Source organism: Danio rerio, chromosome 1 (genome assembly GCF_049306965.1).
Source record: "Danio rerio strain Tuebingen ecotype United States chromosome 1, GRCz12tu, whole genome shotgun sequence".
Classification (NCBI taxonomy): domain Eukaryota; kingdom Metazoa; phylum Chordata; class Actinopteri; order Cypriniformes; family Danionidae; genus Danio; species Danio rerio.
In genome coordinates, this window is record NC_133176.1 from 690478 (window position 1) to 702500 (window position 12023).

At 39.4% G+C, this 12023-nt stretch overlaps 1 protein-coding gene across 3 annotated transcripts in view; it reads left to right on the forward strand.

Moving 5' to 3' along the window:
* The first annotated feature begins 3174 nt into the window (after nucleotides 1–3174).
* The window catches only part of tpp2 (tripeptidyl peptidase 2), a 25503-nt gene continuing 16654 nt past the window's right edge, over nucleotides 3175–12023 (forward strand). For all 3 annotated transcript variants that reach the window (XM_005168010.6, XM_005168011.6, XM_002660321.8), the window contains exons 1-11: nucleotides 3175–3389; nucleotides 4441–4569; nucleotides 5241–5336; nucleotides 6016–6120; nucleotides 6282–6406; nucleotides 6843–7006; nucleotides 7356–7510; nucleotides 9344–9420; nucleotides 9924–10051; nucleotides 10907–11155; nucleotides 11269–11384. In XM_005168010.6, the coding sequence (XP_005168067.1) occupies nucleotides 3225–3389; nucleotides 4441–4569; nucleotides 5241–5336; nucleotides 6016–6120; nucleotides 6282–6406; nucleotides 6843–7006; nucleotides 7356–7510; nucleotides 9344–9420; nucleotides 9924–10051; nucleotides 10907–11155; nucleotides 11269–11384 (1509 nt within the window). In that variant the 5' untranslated portion in view covers nucleotides 3175–3224. The remainder of the gene's footprint in view (nucleotides 3390–4440; nucleotides 4570–5240; nucleotides 5337–6015; nucleotides 6121–6281; nucleotides 6407–6842; nucleotides 7007–7355; nucleotides 7511–9343; nucleotides 9421–9923; nucleotides 10052–10906; nucleotides 11156–11268; nucleotides 11385–12023) is intronic.

Genomic DNA, 12023 nt, shown 5'->3' on the forward strand with positions numbered 1-12023 from the left:
TGTGCATGTGTGGTTATTTGTGTGTGTGTGTGTGCACGTGAGAGTGTGTGTTTCTATGTTTGTGATTTCATGGGTGTGTGTGTGTGAGGTGTGAGGTGTGTGTGAGTGTGTTTTTGGTTTTGTGTGTTTATATATGTGTGTGTGTGTGTGTGTGTGTGTGTGTGTGTGTGTGTGTGTGTGTGTGTGTGTGTGTTTGTGTGTTCATATGTGTGTGTGTCTGTGTGTGTGGGTTTTGGAGTGTGTATGCATGTGTGTGTTTGTCTCTCTGTGTATGTGCGCGAGTGGTTTTGTGTCTGTGTTTGTGTGCTCATATGTGTGTGGGCTTTTGTGTGTTTGTGAGTGTATGTGCAAGTGTTAATTTTGTCTGTGTGTGTGTGTGTGTGTGTGTGTGAGAAATCAAGCGGATCTCTATGGATCGTTCATGTTTCTAATACTGTATAATCCACACACACATACACACACACACACACACACACACACACACACACACATGAAGAGCAGAAAACAGCAGTAAAATCCATATTCATAAAGCCCTCATTGTGCTGCTGTGTGTGTCTGTATTGCTGCTGTCCCAGATTCTCCTGCTGAACTGAAGTCAGTGACAGTATTTCTGCATTGTTGTGTAATGGCACAGTTACTGTCTGTAAACGGCACAACATCACACTGACTCTGACTCCGCATGGGCCTGATTTACTTCATACACACTGTAAAACACATCAGTTAATGAGCAGTTTCTGTCATTCATTCAATTTCCTGGAGCTTAGTCCCTTTATTCATCACAGGTCGCCACAGTGGAATGAACCGCCAACTATTCCAACATTTGTTTTACACAGTGGATGCCATTCCAGCTGCAACCCAGTAATGGATAACACCCATACACACTCATTCACACACACACTCATACACTACAGCCAGTGTAGTTGATCAGTTCCCCTACAGCGCATGTGTTTGGACTGTGGGGGAAACCGGAGCACCCGGAAAAACCCATGCCAACACGGTGAGAGCATGCAAACTCCACACAGAGACACCAACGGACCCAGCCGGGACTCAAACCAGCTACCTTCTTGCTGTGAGGGGATTGTGCTACCCACTGCGCCACCGTGCTGCCCTGAAAACATTAATGTAACATTTTATTTATTCCATTTAATCTTTTTTAGCATTATAGAAATGTTCTCACACTCATTCCAGCATTCCTCTCTGCCAGGTCAGCACTGGAGCGAGAAATTAAAGCAGTGTGTGGAATAAACAGGCCTGTGTGTGTTGAATGCTGAAGAAAACTCACAGAGGAGCAATGCTGTCATCTAGTGGACCAGGCAAACACTGCACACAAATATATATGACACATTCATTCATTCATTTTCTTTTCGGCTTAGTCCCTTTATTAAGCAGGGGTCGCCACAGCGAAATGAACCACCAACTTATCCAGCATATGTTTTATGCAGCGGATGCCCTTCCAGCTGAAACCATGTACTGGGAAACACCTATACACACTCATTTACACATACACTACAGATAATTTAGCCTACCCAATTCCCCTATAGCGCATGTGTTTGGACTGTGGGGGAAACCCACGCCAACACAGGGAGAACATGCAAACTCCATACAAAAACGCCAACTGACCCAGCCAAGGCTCGAACCAGCGACCTTCTTGCTGTGAGGTGATTTGAAGATATTGTCCACACATTTTTAAACATAATCATTTTAATAACTAATTTCCAATCACTGCGCCACCATGTAGCCCATTTAAAAATATACAAAATAATAATAATAATATTAATAACAACAACAACAACAATAAAAAAATAATAATTTTAATAATAATAATAATAATAATAATAATAATAATAATAATAATAATAATAATAATAATAACAACAATAAAATATTAAATAAAAATAAATAAATAAAATTCACAAACATATAGAGTTGAGTCAGAATTATTAAACCACCTGTACAATTTTAAGTCTTTTATATATATTTCCCCCCTGATATTCAGTTTATTCCAACACATTTCTCAACATATAGTTTTCATAATTAATTTCTAATAACTGATTTCTGTTATGGCGTCATGGTGGCGCAGTGAGTAGCACAATCACCTTACAGCAAGGTTCGAGTCCCGGCTGGGTCAGTTGTTGTCTCTGTGTGGAGTGTGCATATTCTCCCTGTGTCGCCGTGGGTTTGGATGTGAACGAGTGTGTATGGGAGTTTCCCAGTGATGGTTGCAGCTGGAAGGAAATCCACTGTGTAAAGATATGCAGGATATGTTGGCGGTTCATTCCACTGTGGCGATCCCTGATAAATTAATGAACTTAGCTGAAAAGAAAATGAATGAATGAATGATTTCTTTTCTCTTTGTCATGATGACAGCACATAATATTAGACTAGATATTCTTCAAGACACTAGTGTTCAGCTTACAGTGGCATGTAAAGGCTTCACTAGGGTAATTAGGGTAAAATTAGGGTAATTAGGAAAGTCATTGTATAACAGTGGTTTGTTCTGGAGACAATCCAACACTAATATTGCTGAAGGGGAGAATAATACTGACCTTACAGTTGCTTTAAAACGCTTAAAATCTGCTTTTATTCTAGCTAAAATAAAAAAATATTTTTTTTTCCCAGAGAAAACAATGTTAGAGGAAATATTGTGAACAATTGTCCTCATTAATTAAATATCACTTGAGAACTATTTAAAAAAAGAATTAATATTGCATAGGAGTATGGGGTTCCATTTGTGCCAAAATTCCCATGCATGCGGGCAATGAGAGTAGACAAAGACAAATGTAAAGTACAAAGCAGAAAGCAAGCTTGGGAATTTTGGCACAAATGGAACCCCATATAGGAGGGCTAATAATTTTGACCTCAACACAGCTCTTGCACACATAATACACATTTTTTACACTTTAAATGTCAATTTAAGCTGAATTGTAGTGTCTTGAAAAATATCTAGTCTTATATTATTTGCTGTCATCATGACAAAGAGGAAATAAATGATTAGGTATTAAAACTATTGCCTTTATAATTATAAAAGTTTTTATAAAATATTGACATATAAAATAATTAAACTTGAGCAGGAGGGCTAATAATTCTGCCCTCATCTGTATGTGTATGAGTGTGAGGCTGAGCGGCTGAGGGTGTCGCTGCGCCTTTAAGAGCGTCGTCGCACATTGTGTCGGTACCGGTGTCCGCTGTTTCGTGTTGTGTTTTCATCCTCCTTCTGTACGGTCATGTCTGCTCATTCCGCCGAAGAACCGTTCCCGTTTCACGGGCTGCTCCCGAAAAAAGAGACCGGCGCTGCTTCGTTCCTCACTAAGTACCCGGAGTACGATGGCCGAGGGGTGCTCATCGCGATTCTCGACACCGGCGTGGACCCAGGGGCCCCGGGCATGCAGGTAAATCGAGCCCGCGGCTGCAGCTCATCAGCAGGCCGCAGCGGGTTTTGCTCCCGTTAACGGAATCACAGGCAGCGAACGTTATCGGAATTCAAGTGTCACACTTGAACCAGCGAAGCACTAACATATCTCTAGTAAACAAAGCTAAAAAAAAGCCCTCAAACACACAAAATGTATATCTGAAAGGACAAGCTGTGTCATCCTCATGAGTGACACTCACATTACTGAGAATACACTACAATAAAACAACAGCTTCTGTGCTACTACCGCGATTTGTTTGAGACGTACGACAAGGTAGATACCAAGATAGATTAATATAATAATCATTTATAATGTCAAACATTAAAAAAACTCCATTGTGTTATACATGACAATGGCTGTGTTTCAAACCCTATTGAGTTCCCTACACAGGCAGCTGTTCAGCAAAACAGTCTCTAGCTGTATGCTGTATAATCAGTGATGGTTTGCGTTTAACATGAGCTGACGGAAGATCCAGCAGCTGTTGTGCGCTTTTACTCAGCTGTCAGCACTTCTTTTACTGCACTACTAAGGGCTCTTGAAAATCATATGTAATGTTTATAATGTAAAATGTAAATTTATTTCCTTCCCACATCATTTCTAATGGAATGATGAAGTTGTTATTATGATGTAATGTTTTTGTTGATGTTTATCTTGCTGTGAACTAGCTATATGTTTCTGATGTGGAAATAAACAAGCTAAGGGCCCTTGTGGACAGAAGCTGATCTTCATTTCTGGATGATGAATGATCATGTGTGTGATGCTCATGTGAAACTCTTTGGATCCTGTGATGAGTTGGTCTCAGTTTTCATCATGTAAGCTGATATGAAGTGTGTGATGCTGAAGTGTAATATTAGGGCTGTTACAATACACTGGAAAATCTGATATTGCAATATTTAGTTTTTCCTAACTGAACAGAAATCAAGTTTCATGACTGATAGTGTTGAATAACTATCACAGTGCCACTGCGGTCTCCATGCTGACATGCTATAATGTGCAGCTCTACTGAAGTGTGTTGTTTCCTCTCGTTTAGATCACCACAGACGGAAAGCCGAAGATCGTGGACATCATCGACACCACGGGCAGCGGTGACGTGAACATGAGCACAGTGGTGGAGGTGAAGGAGGGCAGTGTGAGCGGTCTGACTGGACGCACGCTTAAAGTGAGAAAACGCACACACAACAGGCCATTATGTGCATTATATAGTTTTCTGAGTTTCAGATGGGGATAACAGTCAAAAAAGTGATTAAAAATTGATTATTAACACTCATGCACATTTACATTAACCATACTGAATCTTTGAAACATTGTGCATCCGGAAATAAATGTTTGTATTTAATTTTATTATTTGCACTATTATTTATTTATTTTATTATTTATGCATTATTTTCTTTACAAATTATATTTAAATATTATTATGATTATTATGATTATATTTTAATTTCTAATTTAATAATAATAATAATAATAACAACATTTATTAATATTATTATTATTATTATTATTATTATATTAAAATTTTTAATATTTGAAATCTGTCATCTACTTGTGCTTGCATAGCATGCTTTACTGTTGATGATTTATTTCTCTTCATGTCTGTTATTCACAATAATTGCTATGTTAGTTGTGTGGAAATCCAAACATTGCTGATACTTTAGCATAACGTGCTGTACAAAGTTTTAAAATAATGTTATTATATAAAAATGAATTTTATTTATTTATTTATTTATTATTAATATTTTTTTATGTAAGAGTTGGTGTGTCATGATGATAATGTGATAATGTAAATATATTAATTATTTTTGAGAGTAAATGTTTCCCGTTTCTCTTCAGATTCCTGCAGCGTGGGTCAATCCGTCTGGGAAATATCACATTGGAGTGAAAAACGGCTATGATTTCTTCCCTAAAGCTCTTAAAGAGAGAATACAGGTAATGCCAGACTGATGCCAGAGCACCTGTGTACGTGTGTGTGTGTGTGTGTGTGTGCGCGCATTTGTTGATTCTTGCATGATCTTTTCTTGTAAATGTGTGTGTGTGCATTTGTTTATTTTTACATGATCATTCCTTGTGTTTGTTTGTGCATGATTGTTCCTTGTTTGTGTGTGTGCATTTCTTGATTGTGTGTGCGTAATCATTTCTCGTGTGTTTGTGTTGTTGTTGTTTTTTTTACATGATCGTTCCTATTGTGTGTGTGTGTGTGTGTGTGTGTGTGTGTGTGTGCATTTGTGTCTGTGTGTGTGTGTGTTAGTTAATTGTGTGTGCATGATAGTTCCTCGTTTTTGTCTATGCGTGTGTGCATGATTGTTCCTCGTGTGTAAGTGTGTGTGCGTTTTTTGTGTGTGTGCGTTTCTTGATTGTGTGTGCATAATTGTTCCCTGTGTGTGTGCGTTTGTTGAATTTATTTATTTATTTTTTTTACATGATCATTCCTCGTGTGTGTTTGTGTGTTTGTGTGTGTGTGTGTGTGTGTGTGTGCACGCATGCACATGCATACTTGTTGACTTTTACTTGAGTGCATGCATTTGTTGATTGTTACACACACTTTTCTTTTGTGTGTGTGTGTGTGTGTGTGTGTGTGTGTGTGTGTGTGTCTGTTTTGGCGCTTCAGAAAGAGCGCAAGGAGAAGCTGTGGGATCCGACACACCGAGCAGCTCTCGCTGAGGCCAGCCGCAGGACAGAAGAGTTCGACCAAACACACACAAACCCCTCACAGGTGCACTTCTGATCATAATAATATCACACCTTCATATTGTGAGTTAATGTGCTTTATATAGTTATTTATATATATATAGTTATAGTGTTTTAGTAGGCAAATAAATGCGAGTTAATGAGCTATAATGTCATTATGGTGTGTGTGTGTGTGTGTGTTTTCAGATGGAGAAGCTCCAGAAGGAGGAGCTGCAGTGTCATGTGGAGCTGCTGGGAATGCTGGAGAAGAAATACAGTGATCCTGGACCCGTGTATGACTGTATATCATGGCACGACGGGGTCACGTGGAGGTCAGCACACTAATTCTTGCCGCAGGCGTGTGTGTTTTTGTTATCTCTTTGTGTGTGTGTGTGTGTGTGTGTGTGTGTGTGTGTGTGTGTGTGTGTGCGTGTGTGTGATGGCTCTGTGTGCAAGATTTGTTTTGTGTGTGTGATAACTGTGTGCACTAATGAGGATTGTGTGTGTGTGTGTTTTGATGACTGTGTGTGTTTGACTATATGTGCAATTGTGTTTGTCTCTGTGTGTGTGTGTGTGTGTGTGTGTGCGCACTTGTCTCTGTGTGTTTGATTACTATATGCACGTGTGGGTGTATGTTTGTCTGTGTGTATGTGAGTGAGAGTGTGTTATTGCATGTGTCTGTTGACTGTGTGTGTATTTTTGATGACTGTCTGTGTTTGTGTGTGTTTGATGACTCTCTCTCGCTGTGTGTGTGTGTGTGTGTGTCAGGGCTGTGGTGGACACGTCTGAGTGTGGAGATCTGTCGTCCTGCACTGTCCTCAGCTCCTACAGAGAGAGACAGGAGTTCTGCACGCTGGGATTCGCTGAGATGCTCAACTTCTCCGTCAACATCTATGATGAGGGAAACACACTCTGCATCGTCACCAGCGGAGGTGAAGACAATCACACTTGTGTTTTAGACCAAACTTTTCAGCCCGCAACCCCCAAACTAACAATACCAGAGACTCATGACCCCCACTACATGAGTGCTAAAGGTGTCCGAAAGTTTGATTATGGTGCTGTAACATCAATCTGCTGATGCTATTAGTTTGCAAGAAAAATAAATCAACAATGACCTGAACTGCATTTTAAACCTGAAAGTATTAATCTGTTAAATGTGTGCTGTGGGTTAACCTGAAACAGGAACTACAGATTGCTGTTGTCTAAAGCTTATCATCGGTATGACATTATTTGATTATGCGATTCAATATGATTTTCACTGATCTGCTTGTGTGTGTGCAGGGGCTCATGGGACACACGTGGCCAGCATCGCAGCAGGTCATTTCCCAGATGAACCCGAGCGTAACGGTGTGGCTCCTGGAGCTCAGATCCTGGCGCTGAAGATCGGAGACACTCGCCTGAGCACCATGGAGACGGGAACCGGCCTCATACGAGCGGTCAGAGAGACACACACACACATCAGCAGATCTTCACACTCAGAAACCAATGCAATGCAGCCCTAAATTCATTGCACACTGAGCCCAAAATGTTCACACATTAAAGAATAAATGCATTGTATGTAATGTAATATATTCTAATGTACGGAGACCCAGAAGGGACTTGATGGTTGATTTCTTAAGTTGTTGTGTTCCCTCGGAAAGATGTCTTGTGTTATCTCACAAAACTGTTGTTCCACAAACACTTCCTTTTCACTTCATACATGTCAATCCTCCTGTTTTTGCTGGGATTCACCCATTTTTTGCCATTCTATCCCACTATCATTAACCTCCTAGGGCCTGAGTGGCCACATATTTTAGCTCTTTAGTGGCTGTTTAAAATACTTTAAATGTTTTATATTTTGTTACAGACATACAGTGTCATCCTGCAACTGTTTTACAGCATTTGAAATGTCTCAAACACTATTTTAACTGTCCAAAATGGGGGGAAAAAAATGGTTTTTACTCTCTGATAGTCAAAGAAAGTAAAAAAAAAAATCTGCTAAATATGCATGAAAAAAATTCGGGAAAAAGTGTTTCACATATATGGACATCATTTTTCTCTAAAAGTAAACAGTGTCAAGAGATGATACTCATTCTAATTAGGTTCCAATAAGCCCAAATAGCAAAGAGAATTAAAAAATGCATGTAAAAACACCTTGGGCCTTAAGAGGTTTAGTATTTTCCCATATTTCTTTCATAATTTTAATCTTAAATACACGTTGAAATTAATATAAAGATGTCTGCATTCACTTTCTTTCCATTAAAGCTTCATATGCAACCTCTGAATCAGTGAATGCATGTATAAACGCTGATTTACTGACGCACTCTGTATGATAAACTGATCCCAGATCAGCTTCTGCACACACCATTTAAAGTGACACCTCTGTTGTCAAACAAGTGGAGAGCAGCAAATGAATCTCTCCTATTGTTTAGTTTGATAACAGAGATGACCCTTGAAAAACACACAGATCTAGAATGAAAGCACTCCATTACTTTAGTGACTGTTTGTACTCATTTAAGAGGAAATTAGCTGTGTTTAAAATAAAACACGCCGATCGGACATGTTTACATATCATTAAGTGTATTTGTCTGTTTAAACACACACCCGAATTCAAAAGTGTCCTGCACGTTAGCTCCTCTTTAAATGGCATGTACAGAAGCTGATCTGGGGTCAGTTTATCATATGGAGCGCGTCCGTCAGTCAGCGCTTACACATGCATTCACTAATTCAGGGGTTGCATATGAAGGCCGATAATTGACGCACAGCTTTAAAGAAAAAAAAGTAAATGCAGACATTTTCATATTAATTTCAACATGCTTTCAAGTTTAGAAATATGGGAGAAATATGGGAAAATACTTAATGATAGGATGATAGTGGGATAGAAGGGTAAAATCCTGTCAAAACCGGGAGGGTTGACATGTATGAAGTGAACAGGAAGTGTTTGTGGAACAACAGTTTTGCGAGATAACGAAAAACAATAATACATATATTCCTATCACTTTTTTTCTTCCACCAATTTTTTCCCCACCATCACTTCCCTTTCGGGTCTCCGTACTAATGTACTACTTTGTTTGTGATCATTTGCAAGCAATGAATTAGCTCAATTTTCACACATTACATTAAATAATGTATTTAATTTGTGATGTAATGTAATCTATTATAATGTAATATAATATTATGTCATATTTTTGTTCATTGCACACTGCGCCCGAAATGTTCACACATTAAAAAATGACAATAAATATGTTGTATTTAATGATAATTAAGATTTTTATTATTTTCCTCTGCAGATGATTGAAGTTATAAACTATAAGTGTGATCTTGTGAACTACAGTTACGGTGAAGCGACGCATTGGCCAAACTCAGGGTGAGTATGAGTAATAACTAGGCCCACACGAAATCTGTGCGTATATTTTTAGCTCATTGTTAATTTTGTTTATTTACTTGAGTAGATGTGTGTAAATCTATATTTATTCAGTTTTTTTTTAATTAATTACTGTAATATTATTCATTAATATGCAAATGTTCATCTGATTTATGTTCAATGCAGTTTGTACAGTATTATTTTCTGTATTTTAGTAGAGATATTATATGAGAGACTTGCTTTGTTTACCAAATCTCAATGGATTTGCATTGTAAACATTAAATAAAAGTTAAAAAGATGTTGTTATTTTTTTATTTCATATATTAAGGTTTTAGTTATGATACTCCCAAAATCAATCCGCAGAAATCTTTTTACCAAAATCCTCAGCAGAAATAGCAAAAAACCTCTGCAGATTCCGTCTGGCCCTAGTCATAAGTTAAGAAATCTCTGACAGAAAGCTGTGTGCATCACACAGGTGTGTGTGTGTGTGTGTCTGTGTTACACAGGAGAATCTGTGAGGTCATCACGGAGGCTGTACAGAAGTATAATGTTATGTTCGTGTCGAGTGCGGGGAATAACGGTCCATGTCTGACCACCGTGGGCTGTCCTGGAGGAACCACCAGCAGTGTGATCGGTACGCAAACAGTCGCTTAAATAAATTCTTTATTGGCTGTACTATGTCTATGTTCAGCAGGCCACCGCATGAACACATTAAACACCACTGATTCTGATTCATTTCAAGCATTGTCCATTCATTATCATTATTAATGTTTAAATATTACAAAATGCTTAAATGTGTTGGGGAATATATCTGTTAATAAATATTTTTTTACTTATTGTTAACCTTTCTAAATGATAAACTGAGTTGTTGGTAACCGATGGCAGCCTCTAATGATGAACATGAGTTAATTGTGTTTATTATAATCAAACTTGATGCAGAATCACTGTGATTGACATTCTCCCTTTGTACGTGTCATCAGAGGGGGAAAGCCCCGCCCACTAGTGCCCATCTCTCCATCTCATTAGCATGTCCAGCAGCCCTGAGTGAGAAGCAGCCGTCTGTCCATTCGCCATTAGAGTGTTTGAGCTGCTGAAGATGATGTCAGCATAGACTAAGAGGATTATAGATGTGTAGATTTAGATCAGGAGCCACATAGACTGACAGAAGCATGAACACACACTCACACTGAAGCACACCTGACCAGCACTCACAACACACACACTGCTGCTTTACATCTGTCTTTATGGTGATGCACTGCCATCTGTAGCTCCGCCCTCTTCTGTATAGACCACAATCTTATTTGCATTTAAAGCGACAGTCACTAAAACACCACAATTAGGATCAAAGCCTGAAAGAGTCAGTTTCAGAGAGCTGGAGCACATTATCTGTGTGCTGTTCTCAGCTCAAACACTCATGAGATAGACAGCAGAGACGCTTCGTACATCAGGCATAATGGGTCTTCTTTAAGTGTGTGGTTGCTGTGTGCAGGAGTGGGAGCGTATGTTACTCCAGATATGATGGTGGCCGAGTATTCTCTGAGAGAGAAGCTTCCTCCTAACCAGTACACCTGGTCATCCCGTGGGCCCTGCACAGACGGCGCTCTGGGCGTCAGTATTAGTGCTCCGGGCGGCGCCATCGCCTCCGTGCCCAACTGGACGCTGCGCGGCACTCAGCTGATGAACGGCACGTCCATGTCCTCCCCGAACGCCTGCGGAGGAATCGCCCTCGTGCTGTCAGGTGGGTGAAGCTGCATCTTTAGCTCACAGCATCATCATTTACTCTGTGCTTTAACTTCAGTGGACTACATTATGCTGTCATGCTGGTGTTGATGATGTGTGTGTGCACTTCAGGTCTGAAGCAGAACGGTCTGCGGCCCACGGTGCCGGCGGTGCGCAGAGCTCTGGAGAACACAGCTCAGAAGGTGGAGGAGATCGAGGTGTTTGCGCAGGGACACGGAATCATACAGGTATGAGGATGAGGAGGATGATGATGATGATGATGATGAAGAAGAAGATATTGCTAATGGGGATGATACTGGAGTTATTGATGATTATTGATGATTATTATTGGTGATGATGATGATGATGAAAAAGATTTTGCTGATGGTGATACTGGAGTTGATGATGATGATGATGTTGAAGATATTGCTGATGGGTGATGCTGGAGTTATTGATAATGAAGATGATGATGAAGATATTGCTGATGGTGATACTGAAGTTATAGATAATGATGATGATGGTGCTGATGATGAAGATTTTGCTGATGGTGATACTGGAGTTATAGATGATGATGATGATGATGATGAAGATTTTGCTGATAGCGATACTGAAGTTATAGATAATGATGATGATGGTGCTGATGATGAAGATTTTGCTGATGGTGATGCTAGAGATGATGATGAAGAAGATTTTGCTGATGGTGATACTGGAGTTATTATTGATTATTGATGATGATGATGATGATGATGATGAAGATTTTGCTGATAGCGATACGGAAGTTATAGATGATGATGATGATTATTGGTGATGATGAAGATATTGCTGATGGTGATGCTAGAGTTGATGCTGCTGATGATGATGATGATGATGATGCTGACAGTGGTAAT